Here is a 22,996-nt window from a genome sequence, read left to right on the forward strand (position 1 = left end):
TTATTTATTGTATTTATTGTATTGTTTCCAGTTAAATATTTAACATCTGCACGTTCGCACTTTGTCTGTACTGTCTTATTTTGTTCCATGTTGCACCATGGTCCTGGAGGAATGAAATTTCCCTCCATTGTGTACATCTAGGTAGATGGTATGACAATAAAAGCCTCTTGACTTGACTTGATTAAGGAGAGTCATTTGATTTAGCATTTTATTAAAGACCAATGTTTCACATAGAACTCAGAGGTTGAAAAATGTCCAGAGTCTGCCAAAGGATTTGTGAGATCCCAATTGTCCCTCAAACCAGGGAGATTGGTGGTGTCATCTTGGCCTTTCTTATTTAAAGCCAGATGTATTTCTCTGTAAGGAGAAAAGTGGGAAGTCTCCTCAGGATGTTTAAAAAGGATGGCATGAGGTTCCATTAACATGGCACGTAACATGTTACTCAAAGGTCTCCAGACCTATGGTTCAGAGGAAAAGTGGTTCTGAGGTGCCCCCCCTACCTCCACTTTTGCACAATTTTGCCTAAGGTAAGAGTAGATGGAGGGTTGGGATAGTATTTAGGGACAGGGCCATAAACTTTATTAGTGGGTCCCCTCCAGACAATCCGATGGCTGGTGTTTTACTTTGTCCGAAAAGTTCTGATCAGTTTAAGAATTAATAATAGCCAAGTACGCTGGAATGACAAGCTGCAGCCACATAGGCCCACTGTAGATAAGACTGGTGTTCCTGGTCTATACTGACTGAGACCATAGCTGTGGCAAGATTTTTGGCTCTTCATGTTCATATTTAAGTATAGTTGGCTCAGCCCTCTGCCTTCTAAGGACAGCGTTATACTTGTATATGGCTATGACCATGTATATGTCGTGCGCACATAGTTGTTATGTGAACAGCACTGGTCACATACTTGTCTGTGTGCCTTTTGTATATCATTAAAGCCATTTGGATTTCCAATCATTTGGAACATTGACATGGTGTCAAATATAAGAATCATTCTGCACACACTCACAATATGGATCAGCTGTTAGCGCTACGCAACACAGCGGTGCTGCCGGATGAGAGACCCGATATCCCCCACAAGCTGAAGAGGAAGAGACGGGGGAGTCGTGCTGGAGTTATGCGTTGTGCCAGAAGGAGACGTTATAGACCTGTTCTTCCCTCAGTCATCATGGGAAGTGTAAGATCTCTTCCCAATAAGATGGACGAGCAGACGGCGCTGATCCGACATCAGAGGGAGTACTGCGAATGTAGCATCATGCTGTTCACCGAGTCATGGCTAACTACGCTTACTCCAGATACGGTAGTCACTTTGGACGGCTTCTGCCTGTGTACAAACCACTTGTACATTGGGAGCCAGCAGTCACCTGCACAGTGAAGAAATGGTCTGGGGAGACTGAAGAGGTTTTGAAAGACTGTGTGGGAAGAACCGTGTGACCTGGGGAGAACATCGACAGTCTCACACACTGAATAACGGACCACATAAACTTTTGTGTGTAAAAACAGTGTACCCACCGAGACTGTTCAATGTTTCCCCAACAACAAACCATAGGGCCTTTAGATCAGGTGACAAGGAGGAACTGAGAGCTGTGCAGAGGAAATTGAGAAGGAAAATCAGGGAGGGAAAAGCCAGCTACAGGAAGAAGACGGAGGAACAGCTGCAGAATAACAACATCAGTGGCGTCTGGAAAAGCCTAAAAACAATCTCCGGGCACAATAAACCCGACCCCCAGGCTGTAGGAGACCAAAAATGGGTGAACGATCTCAATCTGTTTTTCAATAGATTTGATCACTTACCCCCACACACAATTACTCCTGCTGCAACCACCCTCTTCTGGACTCTCAGGGCACGGCCCTGCCCCCTCTCACACAATTACCCCCCTATTCACAACTCTCACCTCACAGCCACCCACCACTGGTCTCTCTGCTGTCAGCTCAACCCCCTACCTGAACACTCCAGCACCCAGCCCCCCTGCTCCAATCTGTGCCTTACAACAGACTAGGTGAGAGAGGAGCTCAGAAAGCTCAAAGTGAGGAAAGCTGTGGGTCCGGATGGCATCAGTGCCAGGCTCCTTAAGTCTTACATAGATCAGCTGTGTGGGATAGTTGAACACATGTTCAACATGAGCCTGAAGCTCAGGAGGGTACCACAACTGTGGAAAACATCTTGTGTGGTATCAGTGCCAAAGACACAGCAACCAAAGGACTTCAGCAGCTACAGGCCAGTGGCACTGACGCCACATCTGATGAAGACGCTAGAGAGGCTAGTCCTTGTGTATCTTCGCTCTCTGGTTAGCTAATCTATGGACCCACTCCAGTTTGTCTATCAATCTGGCACTGGAGTGGATGATGCGGTCATCTACCTGCTACACAGAGCTCTTTCCCACCTGAAGAAGCCTGGGAGCACTGCGAGAATCATGTTCTTTGATTTCTCCAGTGCTTTTAACACCATACAGCCTAGGCTCCTGAGGGACAAGCTGGAGAACAAATGTGTGGATCACCACCTATCAAATTGGATTCTGGACGACAGAGAGTACACAGAACTGACCCAGGACTTTGTGGACTGGTGTCTGAGGAACCACCTCCTGATCAATGCGGGGAAGACCAAAGAGATGGTGGTGGATTTTCGCAGATGCAGTCACCTTCCTCCACCAGTGAACATCCAGGGAAGGGACATTGAGAGAGTGGACTCTTATAAGTACCTGGGTTTTCACCTTAACAATAAATTGGACTGGTGGTCAGAAAACACTAGTGCACTTTATAGGAAAGGCCAGAGCAGACTCTACCTGCCCAGGAGACTAAGGTCATTTGGAATACAGGGGGCACTCCTGAGGACCTTCTTTGGGCTTTGGCCATCTTTTATGGAGTGGTCTGCTGGGGCAGCAGCATCTGAACTGCGGACAGGAAGACCCTTGACAGACTCATTAAAAGGGCCAGCTCTGTCCTGGGAAGCCCCCTAGACCCAGTGCAGATGGTGGGAGACAGGAGGATGTTAGCCAGACTAGCATCCATGCTGGAGAACAGCTCCCACCCCATGCACCCCTGGCAGCACTGGGCAGCTCCTTCAGTGACAGGCTTCTTCACCCCAAGTGTGTGAAGGAGCACTATCGCAGGTCCTTCCTTCTTGCTGCTGTTAGACTGTACAACCAGCACTGCTCCAGCAGAACCCTCCCCCCATTAGACCTCACACACCCACAGAACATAAACTGTGAATTTATCACATTTTCCTGTGTGCAATATAACTCCATGTGCAATATTTTTTAAAAAATATCTCTATAGTGTAAGTATTTTTTGCTTTCTATTTATAATGCTCATATTGCTAACTCCTCACCATTCCCATGAGTAATATAAACCAGTACCTCATGTGCAATACTCCATGTGAATTTTGGACAAAAATATCCTTACTGTGTAAATATCTTAGCTTTTTATTTATTTATAATTCTTTATATTGTTACTTTTTCGTAAAGGATAGACTATTTTTTTCTTTTTTTTACTTTTAGTATTATATATAGTGTCTATATAGTAACAAGTAACAAACTGTAAAATCCTTTGACAAAGTTAATTACTTGCTTGTTACTTCTTTTCTTTTTCTTGAGTGCCTTGTTATCCCTTTGCTGCTGTAACACAGAATTTCCCCGTTGTGGGACTAATAAAGGATTATCTTATCTTATGCCTTGTTATATTACTGCATTTCCACGTACAGCCTCAGGGGGAGCTGTAATCTTTTCTGACTCCTGGAAGCAGGTACAGGAAATAAAAGGGAGGGAAATATGAAGTAGATGAGAGTTGTTTGGACAACATATGCATTCTCTGCTTTGTGGGATTTGTCTCCTTTACCAGGAAATTTGTGCTGGCTTGCAGGGATTTGATTTTACGGTCCAGTATAGGAAGGGAAGGTGCAACACACACCCGTACTCGAAGAAGGAGTGGTAGCCACCTGTCAAGCCTCAGCCTCCCATCCGTTGTCTTTTCCTATTGACTGGGCCAAATCTCCAAAGCTCAGGTAGAAGACTCCACCCTGGACCACAGGAGGAGTGATGCCAAGAGTCACAAACCATGAACAGATCGCATATGTTATGTCATTAAGCAAGTTCCAAACAAACAATAAGGACAGACCTTGCAGGTGGTGGTTCCAACAGCACAACAAAGGGCCATTTTACATGCACATACTTCTTTGGGGGGGCCATCTAGGGAAGATGAAAACCTTGATGCGACCTTTAGACATGGCATATTTCCGGCTTCATGAAATCTACACCAGTAGTCAAGCCATGGTATATGGTATAGGCATTGACATAATGGGCCCTTTGCCAAAAAGTCCTCAGCAAAACGAACATCTCCTGGATTACTGGATTACTGCAGCAAAGTGGGTGGAACTGTTTCCACTAAGGACAGCTAAAGCCCCTCAAATAGCTAACATCCTGGTTAAAGACATTCACTCGTTGGACCACTCCAGCTTACTTGGTGTCTGATCGGGGACCATCTTCATGAAATTTTGATGAAATCTATGGTTTCCAATTGGGTTTAATGTAGCTGTTAGCCTGCTATGCTAACTCCAGACTTTGTTTGATTAAACCTTACATTATGGTTGTAGTTTTGCTCATTTTCATTTATTAACGTATTATTAGGAGGAGACTTTATACCGCCCATCATGGTACTGTTGGTGTAAAGATTACCATTCAATTTATGCTGCTGGACATTACCAAAAAACACCAGGAAGAATACTCTCTGATCAACAGGATTAACTTTCCACTGGACTATCCACCCACAAGAACCATCTCCACCTTCTAGGATATCCATATTCTTCAAGGATCTGCCCCATCATTTACAAACCTGGTGAGACTGTTCTTTGTTTGATAACTTCGCTGTACAGTAAAACTAGACTGAAAAACTGGACTCCACTTGTTGAAACCAAAGGACTGAGCAGATGTATATAGTGTATGTTGATGTTTTTTTGTTGCTGTGTTTTTGTACATAGGATTGGGTTCGCACTTAATAAACTTTGAGGGTTTCACCGTATGTTTGTGGACGTGTTTTCTGTTCTTAGTTATTAGGGTTCAAGCACATAGTGCATTGAACCCTATTGGAATTGTCAGAGTTTTTCTTATTATTTTTCTGCCCTAAAACGAATCATCCAGACCAAACCGTAAGTCCTAAAGACATTTGGTCAATAGGTAGTAGTCCCTCCCGCTTCTTCTGTGCATAGTGGAATGCAGGAAAATCATTTTGATGGTCAATAAGACTGGACACTTGTTGGGTATTCCTGTAAGATATTTTGTGCATAATAGACAACAATAACAAAAAATATATTTCCTTTAAAAAAATTAGACTTGCTGGGGCATTATAAAGGCTATTTTGGAAGTCCCTTGTTTTTCCATTTAGTTTTTCTATTCACTTTTATTGTGCTGGTCAGTCAAATATGTCAAGTTTAAAAAAAAAATTAAACCAATATAGCCGCAAGTGGCAATGCCGGGTTCAAGCACACATCAGCCCATTTAGGCCTAAGAGGTAACCATGGTGAAAAGTACAGCGTGCCAAAGACATCTAAGCCAAAATACCACACAAGGAGTGAAATTTCTGACATAACATGTAATTACAAAGTTATTCAGGTCAGTGAACGGAATCAAATGGCACCACTTGTTTATCTGTAGATGTTGTAATAATATTGTAATAGCATTTTTAATGATTTTTTTAGTGCTTTTGCCCCCTGAAGGCCAATCTGGACCAAATCTTCTAGATCCCATCAGAGTCTCAATATATATAAGTACTTAAAGTTTTGAGAGGATAGGACCAAAGACTGATGAGTTATAGCAAATCAACCTAGCAATATCATGGCCGCAGGGATAAATTGATAGAGGAAAACCATGGTGAATGAAAAAAATCTAATTTTTTTGATAATTATTTACCTAAAGAGGCCAGAGAGTATTTCTAGACCAATTTTGAAAAGTCTGGCTCAAAATCTAGAGACTAGTTCGAAAAAGTATGACTTTCAAATAGTTAACGATTACAAAAAACTATGCATTTTTGTAATAAATTTGCAATTGGAAAATTGTTTGGCACACTGTACTACATTAGAGCCATTTGGTTTTTGCGACGAAATTAGTAATAACATATAACGTAATAATTCATTCATTTTCATTAATAGCGCAAATGAATAGCAAATTTTTTTGGGTGAAGGATTCTCAAGTTATAGAATTTTAATGAATTATGAATTATTTTGAATTTTTCCAGAAGGATAAATTAGCATATGGTAGACATATTGTTTGCAAAAGTCAAAATATTTTTGATAATTATTGAGTTTCAGGGTTTCTGAATTTTTTGACACCAATTTCATGAGGGTCGGGCAAAAACTGTAGGACTAGTTCGCAAAAGTTGGTTTCGCATATTTTGCAATTTCGCGAAAAATCTAAGCAGCCGGAGCTAAATGGTCCAAATTGCAAGGTTGTTTGTTTGGAGCCAAGGAATCATGAAAAAAAAGTTTTTTTGATTTTGGTTTAGGATTTATGAGGCACAACGAATTTTTCTGCGCTATAATGCCCCCTTTAGGCCGATTGGGCTCATGTCGTGCACCTGAGTAGAGGGAGGGACTACTACCTAAGTTTCATGTCTCTAGGAATTACGGTTTGGTCAGGGTGATTTGTTTTAGGGCAGAAAAATAATAAGAAAAATCTTGACAATTCCAATGCACCGTGTGCTTGAACCCTAAAGAAGAAGAAAAATTCTAGCAAAAGCAATAGTGAAGAAGACACAGCACCTCCATGGGTTCATTGCTGCTTCTGGTGCATTTAATATCTAATAACTTAATTTTCACGAATCTACATACTGTCTGACTCTTCTGAGACACTGTGGTCTAACAATTGGTTAAAAACCGCTCCCTCGTGGCTCATAGACCACTGTAGTCATGTCGTCATTTTGTAGTTGAGCCCTATGTTAAATAAAAAACTTCAGAACCTCATACGTTTTGTCCTATGAACATTCTTCTCTTGAATACCACTGGATCTTTTGAATTACGAGGTCGTTAAAGAGTTGAAATATGAATATTGCTACAGCTAAAGCTAAAGCTACTGCACACTGAATTCATGTCATTTGACTGGCAGCCTCCTTAAGCCGGTTTTGGCAGCGTACATTTCCATTTACAGACTGAGAGCAGATGAAAAAAAGTCAGAACAAAATCAGCAGCTTTCCCTGCAGTTCTCTGTTCTTCATCTGTTGCTCACTGAAACACAATAGATCTTTCCTTTTAGCTTGATTTGATCTAGAAACATACCTGCACTCAGGCTAATCCAGTACAGGCTCAGCTTAATATATCACTGCTCACCCCTGATAAACTGATTTAGGCTATCAGAATATCCTAATTATTATTTTAATGCTGGTAACATTTTTTGAGGACATTTTCTCAGGACATTCGCCAGCTTTTTGTTTGGCTTTTTCTGTTCCACCTTAAATGGTACAGCAGTCACGTTCTGAACTGCTGCACCATCTAAGGTAGAACGGAAAAATTCGAACAAGCAGCCGGCGAAAAAGAAGCTGGAGGGTTGAAAGGCATGATATGGGGAGGTTTCACTATTTACGCTTAACAGCTGAGTAACATTAAATTATTTTTGCTGTTTCACCAGACTAAAAGGTCAGTATTTTGTCTTGCTTGCTAATGTAGCTAGTCACAGCTGCTGCACCATTTAAGGTGGAACGGGAACATTCAAACAAGAAGCTGCGAAAAAAAGAAGATAAATTCAGCCTCATAGTTTTAACATGGGTAGTATTTTTGATAAGGTGTTTTAGTCTATCAAAATATCCCACCCAGAGGTTTTAGTTACGAGTATACCTGTAATTATGCGCAATGGTAAAACATTTTGATAAGGTAGCACAACTCGTTAAAGCACGAGTACAGCCCGCCTTTGTTTCGTGTAGCTTACTGACATCAAATTGATGCGCAGTAGCTTTAGCTCGCATGTAGCAATATTAGTATTATAGCTCTTTACGACCTTGTAATTCAGAGGATCCAGTGGTATTCGGGAGAAAAATATACATAGGACAAAACGTATTGGGTTCTGAACATTTTTATTTAACACAAGGTGCAACAGAGGTGATTTTTCGAAAACCCTATTCATTCTGGCCATAGAGAAATGGGGCTTAGTCCCAGAGTTCCTAATATGGGCATAACAAGGACTACAGAATGACGCACGACTACAGGGGTCTATTTTAATCTTTGTAATAGATAGCATTTTTCTCTATTCAGAACCATAAATCCTTGCCTGCCTACACAGTCAAAAATGGACCAGCCCATTCCTAGCTGATAGTACCTGATAGTACGTACTATAGATGATTCTATTTAATGTTGAGAAATGTTAAATTATTGCACTATTTCCCCGTGCAGTCTTTCACAAAGTGGTGATACCCTTCCCCATCATCTGAAAGACCCAACCTCTCTGAGATGCTCTTTTTATACACAATCATGCTACTGACCTGTTGCCAAATAACCTTTAACTAATATCCAATTAGCTGTGAGATATTCCACTAGGTGTTTTTTTTTTTAGAATTACACGACTTTACCAGTCTTCTGATGCCCCTGTCCCAACTTTTTTGAAACGTGTTGCTGGCATCAAATTCAAAATGGGCATATACTTTTCAAAAAACAATGCATTTTTTTCTCAATTTCGACATATGTTGTCTTAGTATTATTTTCAATAAAATTAGGGTTTACATGATTTGCTCATCATTGCATTGTTTTTATTTACATTTTGCACAGCATCCCAATGTCTTTGGAAATGGGGCCAGCTGTATGAACTTTGTTTATCTCTGTTGTTTAGCAATAGCAGAACGATAGCTAAACAAAACACAATATTATTCTAATATTATTAGTGATTAAATTAGTAATCTACAGGTCAACCATTAACAGACTCTTCCATCCAACAGTCTGCTTTTCTTCCTTTAGCAACGAATTTACTTGTGAAGAGTTCCTGCAGTTTTGTCAAGGCAAAGTACATGGTATACATCACTCGCTTCAGACAAACTAACCCATTGTATATATCCCAACCTTCTTTTATTGGGCCCAACAGCTATTAACTTACTGCATTTTTCTGTACCACTCCTTTTGTCAATGAATGACGATGCTGTGTTCTATACCATCTACCTAAGTCAAGGCTTGTCTCCCCTCTTTGTGCCCCCTTATAGCCAAGACTGTGAATACTTATATTATCGCTGGTGCTGTGCCCTCTCTGTTGAAAGTAGCTGCTCTTAAACTTACATTGAAAAAACATGACCCTGCAGACATTACCAGCTACTACTACTGCATTCTACTACTGTCATGACAATACTCTTAAATGTCACTATTATAATTTTTAAAATTTTAACATTTTGTACGGTGTCCTTAAGTTCTCTGAAAGGCACATTAATTATATTATTATTATTATTAGAACTTCAACATGCAACCAGTGCTGCCTTTGCAAATTAAGTCCTGAACATTTTAGCAGTTATTTGCCTAGTTTAGCTGTGTACAACTGGACCAGAGTGCTTCAGGCAATCCAGATTTCTTAAGTTGCCAGAGGAAGTGCAGGTGGTGCTGGGCATTCTTGCCAATAGCAGTGGTGTTTCTGTCCCATCTGAGATCCTGCTGAATAGTAGTGCCCAGGAATTTATAAGATTCTGCTCTGCTGGCTGTGGAGCTGTGTATTTCCTTGGGAGGAAAGGATTGGGCTTCCTTCTGAAATGAGTGATCATCTCCACAGTCTCCAGGTTGTAAGCTTCACACCATGACACCAGAAGGCTGACTTTCTTCCTGTATGTGGAGTCATCATCGACTTACCAGGATGATGTCCTCCGTAGACTTAAGTTTAACCATCAGCAACGGTGTCAATAACTAGTACAGCAAGGGAGAGAGCACAAAGCCTTGTGGAGCATGTGTGATGAGGAAGAGAGAATACAACCCATGCTCACCCATCATCATATACAGTTTTTTATTAAACCAAAAAATCTAGTAGCAGACAGGAAATGAGACATTGGGCTGCCTCAGTTTATCCAGGAATAGGTCAGAAAGTCTATAAAAAAGACAGGGGTATAAGTGTCAGAGCTTTAAAGGTATTCCAGGATGTAGAGCGGAGCCAAATTAATGGCATCATTTACAGACCGGTATGCAAACTGCAGGAGGTCCTGGTGGTGGTCAGTCTTGATTCTGAGGTGCAGTAGTCCTTCAAAACATTTCAGGGGTTGGGGAAACTGATCTGTGTTCATTCAGGCAGGATATCTTCTTTTTTATTTAGGAATCTGTATAGTTATCTGAGTTTTGAAACAAGCAGGCACAACACACTGGCCTACAGACTTATTAAAGAGACCAGCAAGCTGTTTAGCACACTGCCTAGGGGTTGCGGGTGAGACACAATCAGGGGTGGAGTAAAAGACAGTGAGCTGCACTGAAGAAGAGAGCCAACTGGAGGTTTTGGCTTGTGATTTGTAATGGAATAAGTGTCATTTGAGGAGAAGTGCTGTTCCAGTTTATCTTGACAGCCCTGACTGCCTTGTTGAGTACATACTTTGCCCTTTTGTATACATTCTGGTCTCCACTCCTATAGGCTTCTTCCTTGGCTAAGTGTGCTTCCCCCAGGTTAGTGCAGGACCAAAGCTGGTGTTTTTGTACCTGTAGATCAGTGTTTCCCAACCCCTTGGAAACAGGGCAGGGGGTACTACAGGACCAGGGTGAAGAAGCTGCTGTAGATAGTCTCTGTTGAAATGCATTTCTCCAGAACGTATGTAAGTCATTGCATAAACATATTCATTCAGGTTAATAGTGAATTTGAAGACGTGCCAATAAGTAGAGTCCAAACATTGCCTAAACTTTTCTATGGCATCAACAGAACATGATTTCACTGGTTTCACCATAGCCATGACAGTTCTAAATTTTTACTTGTATAAATAGATAATGTAGATCAGGGATTTCAAGTGGAGCAAGGATGGGATGGTCACATGGCATGTACCCTTGATGGTGTTGTAACAGTGGTTTATGGTCTTTTCTGGTGGGGCAGTAGATCACTTTATATGTTGGTAGTTCAACACCCCATGTGAAGTCATTATCTTGTCAGTCAATCAAGGCTCACCGAGAGCATACCCCTATCAGTATTATAAGGGCAACCTGACATGATGCGTAGAATGGCTTGCGGTTGATATTGAAACTTAGCAACTGAGGTGAGCATGATCTGGCCAGAACAAACACATCCCTACTCTATCCATGGTCAATATAAAAACGAGTTATCCGCCTTTGGTTTTCTGAAATTTCGTCTTTGCTTGAAGCAAGAAATAAAGCACAGACAAACTGGAGACAGATACCATAGTCCTTCATTTAAGCAAATGAAGACAATGTATTTCATCTATTAGAGAGCTTATATCAGATTTTATCTTCAATTGATTACAAAGTTGTTTTCAAACAATCTTAATTTCTGGAAGGCCATTCATTTGCTCAAAAACAACTCATTCCTTGTTTTAACCCATATTTCACTTAATGACCATCTAATTTCTGATCAGAATGAGCTCTGTCCACATTTCACAGCTGCTGGGCATTTATTTCATAATATCGAAATGGGATCATTTCTTCCAAGTATCAGATAACTCCTAGAATAAGCCATGGTCACTTCACACTTTCTCTCCTTGAATAGTAGCTAAGACTCTCGAAGCCATCGACTCAAGAAAGGTTACAGGAGAAGACAGACTGGATCCCTTTTTCTGCGGCTTGTGACCCTGGTTACTTTAGAATGCATCACATACATTTTAATATTGCTGTTTTAGCATGTAGAATTATCAGTTTCTGGAAAACAGCTCACGTAATTTCACTCCACAAAGATGGTGTGGATTCAGATCTTAATAATTATAGGCCAATCTCTAAACTGTCATGCTTAGCTAAAATTTAAGAATCTTTGGTGAATGATCAATTCAAGCAATTTCTCAGAGCAAACTCTATCTTGTGTGCCTACCAATCTGATTTAAGAGGAGAGCATAGTTCCAAATCTGCTACCACACTTGTTTTAAATGATCTTTTTACTGCCATAGACAGAAAGAAGCATTGTATCGTCCTTTTTGTTGATCCCTCCAAAGCCTTTGATACAGTCGATTATCCCCTACTTTTAAAAGTTTACAAAATATTGGCTTTGACCAAAATACTACTAACTGGGTTCAGAATCACCTCTCTGACAGGCATCAGTGTGTTGCAGTGGGACATCAGATTTGCATCCAATTATTAAGCGTGTTCCTCAAGGTTTGGACCTAGGGCCAGTTTTATTCAATATGTATATTAATGATATTGCTGCCTTCGCTTTAAGTGGATCTTCATGCTGATGACACTATTTTAAGCTTGTAAGTAATTTTAGGCAAAAATTCTATGTCTAAATAAACAGTGTTTCCCGATGCACACTAAGAAGAAGATAATTTAAGCAACATTATTATCTGTTCTTGATTATGGTGATGTAATATATAGAAAGGGTTCTGCGTACATCCTCAGATTCAGTTTATTACTCAGCTCTGACATTCACCACTGGTGACCCTTTCAAAACTTGTAATTGAATACTTTCTAAAAAAAAGCATGTTTCTTGGCCCTCTTCAGTTGTACTTAGAGAAACACACTAGCTTTTGTTTATTCACAACGCACCCTATAAACAAGAGTACACGTTCGGGTCGTCTTTATTCTGACAGAGGAGCTACAAGATGGCACATTCAATCATCTCTGCCGCTGGTGAGCGTTGCCCTAGAGAGTGACAATAACTGCACCTTCTCGGATGAAAGCCGTGGGGACACTAAAGAAGAATGTTGCCATCTTGAGCTTTGGCTTGATTCCGCTGAGGATGTTTGTGATGGGTAAATTAAATTAGTTTGACTACCTTTTGTAATGGACAATGTGAACGACACTGAATAGCTCACAGGCTAAGCAGATGACTGCATATTTCAGCACTGCAATTCATGACTTGCGCAAGCTCACGTTAAGCATTTTTTTCACAGCATACATATGTTCAGACTTGAGTGAATCATTCTACCTATGTCAACTTTGCATAGGCACAGCAGTTTGCATAGAAGCAGAGTAGAGCCCCATCCACACATATCTGGATATTACTGCAAACATAGCTTTTCTCTGTGTGTTGGTCAGGTACATGTGGACAGGGCCTAAAACTTACATTTGCAAAACTGTATCATGTCATAGCCGACATATTGCATTTTGATGACAGTCTTGCTTTTTTTTAATTGCATAACCTTTATTTTTTCTTTCTTACTGTTTTAATATGCCCTTTGCTTTATCTTTTTACTTACTCTTTTCAATCCCTTGTTTTGTGTATAGCTTAGCCACATTGTAAATGGGGGCCACTATAAATGTACCCATACCCAAAAGTTTAAAATAAACTTACTACAAAATCTAAACCTGTTTAACTACATTTACATATTGTTAGGTAAAATGCACCTATTATATAGTATCATAGCTGTGGAAAATTACAAAATGAAAGGAAGCAATACTCTATAACATGACAAATATATTTGTTCTGTTTCAAATATTTATGAATTTTATTTGGTGAACATGCTCTAATTCCTGGTTGGAATGGCTTCTTTGGAGAAGTACTACTACTACTACTACTACTACTAATAATAATAATACAATTAATTAATATATTAATTAAAAAAATTATTGTACTTTATTCACAGCACCAGTTTAAAACCAAGACCTGAACTGGGCTTTCATGGAGATAATTTTGAACCAAAAGTTTTAAACAGAATAATAAGATCCACAAGCAAAGTATTATGTATCAAAATGTCCTGAAGGCAAAAAACAAACAAAAAGTAAACCCAACTGATTTTAGTTTTGATCACTATAGAGGTAATAAGGTTGACATGTCATGGTTGGCCAGCCCGTTCTGAAAAAGTTTAAGTTCATGGCATCCTGTTTTTAAGTTATTTAAAAGTTCTGTTTGACGCCCCATTTCCTGATAGCCACTGAGACACTGTTTTAACAATTCTGTTCCTACAGGTTGCAATTAAACAACAGTCTATGACTAGTTGCCTTCAATGTCAGTCAAATGCATAAAATACTACACACACACAGGGTGCTTTATAATATGTGCAACTGTAATCTTTTTTTTTCCCCACACAGGATAAAATTTCTCCCAGCATGTGCAACAATATTGTCACAATGTATAGCCCTACAGGATATTAGCAGCACAACTGCTTGTATTTTCTGCATAAATCACTTTGCTAAAACACATTGTTTTCTGCGATTTTAGCAAAGGCAGCAATAATTTGTTTAATATATTAGTTTTGTTTAATCAAAACAACAGGATAAAAATGAAGCAGGGAGGAAACAGAAAAAGTGAAAGAAAGACACTGAGGCTTCATGACTGAAGCCTCAGTGTGTTTATTGCACAAAAGCGGAAACGTCCTGCTGAATGAACACATAGCAATCATAAACCATTAGCTGCTTTTTAGCACTCTATGGCTGCAGACTTTATCACGAAAGCTGTTCAATTTGACGATGACTGGACATGGTCACTGATATATCGGTTTTGGCTTGGATCCAAGCCAGTGTGCTCGATCGGTCTTCAGGCAGTCTTTTCTGCAGAAAAGCCTAAGAAACCGTGGAAGCCATGGCTCCAAATAAAAAACACCTGTGGTTAAGATTTTCATTTTTTTTTGTTTTTTTTTTTTAGAAATCATTTCCACCATTTTTTCAATGCAGTCAGCTCATTTGGACTTAGCTTGTCCTCGGCATTAGAAACATGACTTTCTATCACAGTTAGCCAAGCATCATTTTATTAAAGTTTCATGGGAATAGAGTCAAGAGTGGCAGCAAACTGGATGAACGTTTGGCCCATAACCACTGTGATGTAAGCAGTTATGTTGTTAATTATTCAGTTGATATCATTGATCTTCACATGGTCTGCATCTTTTCCTGAAGTCACAGTGGCTTGATTGTCCTTTTTACCACTTTTTGACATTTGTATCTGTCTATTAGTCAAAATTCTCATTTTCCCTCTGACTTTTGTAAGCTTAGCTGGGTTAAAGAATTATACAGAATGTGTGGTAGATTTACAAGCGGCACAGGTCTGTTCCTATCAGCTCGGAGTCATCACATGACCGCCTAATCTATTAGCTAAAAAATAAAAATGATTAAAAGTAACTGACATACCGAAGTGATAGTATCTTCTAATAGATTAATATGTTACTTTATTATAAAGCATACAAAGTTTAACCATTTTTTTGATATGCAATACAATCAAAACATTAATCTTTAACCAGGCATAGATTACCATGCCATCACTGACAAAAATGCTTGTGTTATCTGTATCAGAGAAATATTTGTGCAAATTATGTAATTAGCAGTTTTTTTTTTTTTTATTAACATACCCCAACGTTATTGAGCTGAAAGAACCACACTTTCTGGCCACAATTTGACCTCTGGAATCTAGCCTCAAGGCCCAAAGAAACCTGGGCAACGTCTCGATCATGTTAGTATAAACAAGCCCAGACCCCAACTTCTCTACAAGGTGTATGGCCCAAATGTATGAGAGTTCATGAAAGCTCTCCTGAGGTTGAGACTTTCCCAGGTTGAGATTTCTAGAGGCCATAAAGTCAGTCTGTCCTATCTCCAACTGCGGGACAACCAACAACCACCTATAAAGCAATGCCCAGGACAATTTACGAAGACCCTTTCCCAAAATGGTGTGATCTGTCTTTATCTGCTATGCAATGCAAAAATACAGCATGCAATGGAAATACAAATCCACAATAAGACAATTTTTCAATAACACCACCAAAATGAGAACATCAGAACACTTTCACATCCTGGGACATGTCATAGTTTGGCTACATAAGGATATCATGTTGTATGGAAGTGTAATTAATTCTTTTTCATGTTAAAAATAAAAAACATGCCATGTTTTATCCCAAATTAAATGTATTCTAGAAAAGTAATTCTAGAAACATTGGGATGATTTCCAATCATCAGCTGATCCCATTTTGAACTTTTAATCATTCTAAGACAAAATAACCCATGCAAACCTCTGGATTTCAAAGGTGCACTGTTCTACTCTCACAAATCCCAGGAAACTGACCACTGACAGACACTGCAGGCCACGCCTAAGTCACTGAACCCATGGACAATTTTTTGAACTATAGAGCTTTCCTCTCCGATGATGTGGCAAGGTGGTATGTTTCAAGATGCTGTAACACTCTAGCTAAGTTTAATGTTGTCTTGAATGCCATTTCCCCCTTGTTTTTAATTCAGGCAGTTTAATAGTACTACCAGATTTGACTTACAGAGAAAATTATATATCTAAGATTTCTCATATTACCTCGTTTCAGTTTGCTAATTTTACTGTGTGTATGTTAGTTTTTTGTCATTATATATATACATACACACACACACACCACGCATTACCCATTTTTCCAAATACTTTAGTATTAAATGTTTTACCTGTGTGCATGTATCTTGTGTCACAGAACATCTAATAGCTAAGAACGAACTCTGTAAAATTTCCATCAGATATTGAGAAAATTATAGCTTTTCCTATGTTTTTAACTGTTTTGTTAGGGTTAACCATCAAGTGTAACTCATTCAGAGCAGTACACGAAGTGCTGGAACCCTATTGTAATTGTTAGGATTTTTCTTATTCTTCTTCTTCTTTTTCTGACCGTAAGTCGTACAGACATGAAACTTGGTCAATAGGTAGTAGTCCCTCTTGCTACTCAGGCGCTTGAGCTCAGCCCAGTTGGCCTGATGGTGGCGCTATAGCAAAGCTTTATACGTTTAGGGCTGGCGATTCTGTACCGTATGTCGTAGAGACAAAATTCTTTCTTCTCCTGATTATGTATGTGATGGGCCACAAAACAGCCCATATTAAAAATCTCTATAGATTTTAAGATAATTAGCATTTTATGCAAATTTGCACACATTTTCATACGATGTTTGTGTTTGGTGTGAATGTTTGGTGTCTCTAGGACTTGCACTCTCTTCTCCACAACACGTTTTTCAGGAGAAAAAGAATAATAAGAAAAATCTGAGCAAAAGTAATAGGGTCCTATGACCTGCGTGCTTGGACCCTATAATAATAATAATAATAATAATAACAATAATAACAACAACAACAACAACAATAAAACATTTAATTTGAGATTATCACTATTATGATAATAATAATAGTAATATTCTTATTTATTATTATTATTATTTTAAAAGGCTACCCATACCAGTTTGGGAACTTTGAGACCAATGGAAACTAGAAAAGGTTGTTACCTCATGCTCTGAGGAGTGAGGAAAATAAACTGTCTGTAGCGCTGGCTAGCTGCAATCTTCAACATCATGTCCATGGAAATCCGGCGATTCACCATGTCCTGAAGGAAAGCAAAAATTTTAAAAGTGCTATGACTGTAGGCTTGAACAGTACTTGTTCTACGAGTACTGCCATTGTTAGAAATCTGGATTTGATGTCAGAGTTAATTCATAGTAAATGTTAGCATAGTGAATACATCATTTACTGATGTATTCACTATGCTAACATTTAATATGAATTAACTCTGAAGTCAAATCCAGATTTTTAACAATGGCAGTACTCGTAGAACAAGTATCGCAAAGATCAGAGCTGGCAGCCGATACCGAATGCTTAATGCACCTGTGCAAAAAGAAACAACTCTCTATTGCAGGAGTGTGCAGCAGTCTTAAAACTGTAACATTCTAAGCAAAGAATATTTTATTTGAATATCTCACAGTTTTAAATGTCTGTGTTATAGTGATAGAGTGTGAAAGTATAATTATATCACTAATAATTCCAGTCCTATGGGAATATACCACGGCTATGACCGCCTGAACCACTGAGTGTACTGATGAATTAAGAGCCAACAAGGTAAAAGACAGCAAACATGCTAAACAACTCCAACATTAATATCACAGGCTTGAATTAAAGTACTCATGATATGATTAACTGTAAAACAGCAATAGAGAAATCTAAAGAATGTCACCTGAATGGCTTACACGCTTCAAATGTCCACGTTTCAGTCAGAAGTAGCAAACCCAGGCTGAATCCCAAACAGCTCCGTACTCCCTACGTAGTGTGCTGTGTAATATTACATTTAGAAATTCTTGCTTCTGCTGTCAAATAGGGCACTGCTTGTCGAGTATGAATGTGGATGAATGCCAAATGAACATTTTTGCGGTATTTTGCATTGTTGGGCTGCTGGAGCCAGTATTTAAATTCCTACGTAGTGCACTATCACACATCTGGACACTCCACACCTAGACACTTTAGACATTTTTATCTCAGTACCAATGTATGCACATATTTGTTCAGTATTGTCATTTTATGCTGTTACCTGCACCTCGTACATTCATTATTGCACTGCCTTTTTTATCTCAGGTTATAGATCTTATTGCATATTTTTGTATATTTCTATTTGTATATATGCCTGTAGATTGTATATATGCCTGTAGGTTTCTGTATATATTCTTGCTTTTATATCGCATCACCCTTATTATTATAACTGTCCTGTGTTGCGTGACTGCTACTGGCTGCTAACTGTCCTTCAGGATCAATAAAGTATCTATCTATCTATCTCTCTATCTATTAGGGGTGGAAATCTCTAGGCACCTCACGATTCGATTACGATTCAGAGGGCTGCGATGCGATTATAAAACGATTATTGATGCATCTTGATACATCTTTTTTTTCTATACAGGATTTCTATTTTTTCACTCTGTGATGACTTGGTACTTTTAAAGCAAAGTATTTGTAATGATCCATAATGAATTTATTTCCAATATCTTTTATTAATAAAACAAATGAAAGTGATGTGGCAAGTGAACTAGAGGGCTCTCATTCACTGCTTTTGTTTGGAGCACGAGACACTGGCTGCCACTCTTCTGTGATAAAATGTGCTGTTACGGTGAAATAAGATCCAGTGTCAGTGGAAGTCCACGCAGCACACGTTACAGCCGTCCAACACTTTTTCTTTAGTGATTTTATAACTTATAACAGAGAGTGGGGATCGCTGGGTCAGTACAATATTTTCGAGATGGGACGTGTGCAACATAGTGTGAAAACCCTGGTTCTCAACGACTGAAAACTGGTGTACAGACTGCAGATCACTTAGCAACGCAGTCTCGCCTAGCTATTTGCTAACGAAGAGGCAACGAGAGAGATTGAAGACGAACATTTGGAGATGAATGGACTTATTCACATTTACAAGCACCGCAGTTGGTTTCCTGGTAAGTTATATCTGCAACGACAGACTGTCAAACAGTAAAAAGTTGCGAAGATGAAGTCAGCTTCTCTTACGAACTTTCCCGGTCCACATTAAATGGTGCCGCATTTACGTTTGGTGCCTCAGTCAGAATTTAAGGTAGAATGGGAAAATTCGAACAAGAAGCTGGAGAATGAGAAGCGACTCCAGCCTCGTAAAAACAGTCGGATGTTGATAGACATTTTACAAGAAACGGTTCTACTTTTAAGGAAAATGTCTCAGCAAAAATGGGAGGAAAGTGGCTATAGCTAAAGCTTAAAGCAGAGAAAACTTCATTTTCGTTTATATATTTTTAGCCTACACTAGTACATTAGCACATACTGAGATGTTGTTTATTTAGTGGCGATGGTGTTTAGATGTTGTGAAGAAAAACTCCGCCGATACTGAGTTGCCAGTAAAAGGTTTATTACATAGTAAAACAGTATCATATCAAGCACTATAGAGTACCTGAGAGAGGATCTGTGCCAATTCTAAATGTCCCCTCCCGAACAGACTGACCAACAGCATATATATATGGTTCTTGTTGTTGAAACAGGAGACAGAACATATGGTTCTTTTTAAAATGATCTCATCTATTTGGACCTAAGAGAAGAAGGGAGAAAGTGAGAGGCCCTCTCCCAATGGACCAAGGGCCCCCAACTCACATTCCTAGCCCCTGCACAAACAGAGCACATAGGGCACTCCTAGATACTACCACCTCAACTTATTGAAAGAGTGTTTTTACCTTCTTCTATCAAAGGTTCCTTTTTAAAATATACTTCAGAGACATATTGGACATAAAATGTTGTGGCTCCCACGGTGGTTTGATTTTTGTTGAAAGGACAAAATGGCTCTTCTTAACATTTGGGTTGTCAACTCCTGACCGAACCTAGCTTTTAATGCAGAGGGTGTCGCTCGGATTTCTCGCTCATCCAGTTGTGTTTTCGTTATGTGCTGCCACAGAGTATTTGGGGGCTGTACTTCTGCACTTCCAAGTTCCTTTTGCATTCCGTCAACATTACGTTATAAATTAAATATTTAGAAAATCGATTTTTGACATTTGTGAATCGATTTAGAATCATTCACGTCCACATGATGCATCTAAGAGTCGATTTTTCCCCCCACCCCTACTATTTGTCTATCTATCTAGGGAGCAGGGAGCCGTTTGAGATTCAGCCCCAGCGTGAGAAAAGTCCCATCGTCAGACTGGCAGAAGGCTCGCAGTGGTAATTTGGTGACCAAAAAGTACTTATAAACTGGAAGCTTTTGCATTCAACAGTGCTATGTTACATATGTTCATTGTTATATGAAAGAAAAAAAAATCATGAAATGTCTGCAGTATGCAGTGATTGGCGACCGAATGTTCTTCTCCTTATTCAGCGGTTAGTGGTTGCTTAGCAACCATACCATACTCTAAAGGAGCTACATTTCTTGGCAGAATGCTTGTTAATGTTGATTATTATTAATAATAACTTAAATAATTATCTAAAACATTGTGTATTTTAAAAGATTCCGCTTCGCGTCATGCCAAAGAGTATACTACCATTAGCTTGTTGCTGGGTGAGTAAAAAAGCAGTTTTTACAGTTATACATTAAACAGTAAAATAAAATGCGTGGTTGCACACATTCATAATTTTATGACCAAAAGTAAAAAAAAAAAAGTCCATGAAATCACTGTGTATCCCGTGCTTCATTTTATCTTAGTGTGTTATCATAGGACCTTCCAAACGTTTGTGGTTACGTGTTAATTTATGATAATGTTAAACATTTCCTCATTTGGCCTTCTGCTCATTTAAAAATTATTTAATTTTAAATTTTAAATTGTTAAAATGCCCTCATAAAACTTTGGTACATTTGCACTAATGTTGAAAAATTAGGTGTTTCTCTGCATGTGCCTTTTGAGAATCCCCTTTGCTTGCTTTGTTTTTAAATTTTGTTTACATTTTTCTGCACTGATGCTCAGCTCTCAAATCAAATCAAATCACACGCATGCATATATATATATATATATATATATATATATATATATATATATATATGAGAAGAAAAAACAAATATATATAGACAGACTAGTTATTAAATAAAACTTACTGAATGAAATAAAACTATGATATGTACTGTTGTACACATCTCCGTAGGGGTGCGGGAAAAACTCGATTCTTAGATGCATCGCGATGCGGACGTGAACGATTCTGAATCGATTCACAAATGTCAAAAATCGATTTTCTGAATATTTAATTTACAACGTAATGTTGATGGAACGCAAAAGGCGGAACTGGAAGTGCGGAAGTGCAGCGCCTGGACAGTCTGTGGCGGCACATAACAATAACACAATGGATGAGTGAGAAATCCGACCGGCTCCCTCGGCATTAAAGCCGGGTTAGGTCAGGAGTCACAACACAAATGTTAAGAAGAGACATTTTGCCTTTCAACAAAGTCAAACCACCTTGGGAGCTGCAACATTTAATGTCCAGTATGTGTTAATGCCGTAGTATGGGCTAAAAATATAAACGAGAGCGCAGATTTACTTCGCTCTGCTTTAAGCTTCAGCTATAGCTGCTTTCCTTCCATCTCTGCCAGAAAACTTGTCTTCAAAACTAGAGTTTCTTGTAAAATGTCTCAGCATCCGGCTGTTTTACGAGGCTGAAGTCGCTTCTCATTCGCCAGCTTCTCGTTCTAATTTTCCCGTTTCACCTTAAATTCTGCCTTAGGCGCCGAATGTAACTGCTGCACCATTTAAGGTGGAACGGGAAAATACGAAAGAGAAGCGAGTTCATTTTCGCAACTTTTTTTTAACTCTCGTTGCAGATTTAACCAACCGCGCTGTTTGTAAATGTGAATAAGTCCTCCAAATGTTCATCTTAATCTCTGTTTTTGCGTTCGCTCCTGGCGAGGCCAGACCTCGGGGCTATGTGACCTGCTGTCTGCTGTCTGTTCTCGGTCGTTGACAACCAGGGCTTTCGCGCTATGCTGCACACTATGGAGCCGAGATTCAGCGTCCAGTCTCGAAAATACCAACGACAGAAAATACCCCCCCCCACACACACACACAACGAGACCAAAACCGAAGATATAAGATCACTAAAGAAAACGGGAAGGTTGGCTGTAACGCGCTGCGTGGACACCCATTACCACTGAATCTTATTTCAGGGTAACAGCGCATTTTATCGCAGATGAGTGGCAGCAGTGTCTCTGAATGAGAGCCTTCTAGTTCACTTGCCACATCACTTCCATTTGATTTATTAATAAAAGATATTTTAGATCTCACCTTATTCAGCCATAAGAGGATTAGTGTGGTAAGAAATTGATGTGGGAGGACTGTTTCTGTATCACAAACTCATCCTTTATCACTTCAGAAAAAAGAGGTTGTGGCTTGTTTGCCACAAAAGACATGGTAAATGTTTAGTTTACTAAGCCTGGCCACCTTTTTACTTACTTGAAGAAGACAAAAAAAATCCAATGTCTTGCTTATAAATCCATTACGGCAGTAAGAGTTTGTATTTTCAATTCTAGTTGCATGTGCAGGTCACAGCACAAAACTAGACAAAAAAATAGCTTTAAGCGATGCCACCATTGCACTTGGAACATGAGAAAGTCATTGGCCAAGACAGATGGAGATGTGCGCTTCAGACAGAGACCACTGAAGTCAACAGTGTCCTTTTTTTGCATGCTTTTTAGTGGGTGTGAACATTCTTTAGTACAAATCCGAGAGCTCATCTTTTCTCAAACATAGCTGCCAATTCTTTGCACATTTTTTACTCCAGCTGTATCGTCA

At 39.2% G+C, this 22,996-nt stretch overlaps 1 protein-coding gene across 2 annotated transcripts in view; it reads right to left on the minus strand.

Annotated features, from left to right (window-relative positions):
* Positions 1-22,996, minus strand: part of si:dkey-119f1.1 (uncharacterized protein LOC557127 homolog) — a 175,144-nt gene that overhangs the window by 4,802 nt on the left and 147,346 nt on the right. For both annotated transcript variants that reach the window (XM_036563109.1, XM_036563108.1), the window contains exon 26: positions 17,243-17,340. In XM_036563109.1, the coding sequence (XP_036419002.1) occupies positions 17,243-17,340 (98 nt within the window). The remainder of the gene's footprint in view (positions 1-17,242; positions 17,341-22,996) is intronic.

The sequence above is a fragment of the Colossoma macropomum genome, unplaced genomic scaffold (genome assembly GCF_904425465.1).
Source record: "Colossoma macropomum unplaced genomic scaffold, Colossoma_macropomum, whole genome shotgun sequence".
Taxonomy (NCBI): domain Eukaryota; kingdom Metazoa; phylum Chordata; class Actinopteri; order Characiformes; family Serrasalmidae; genus Colossoma; species Colossoma macropomum.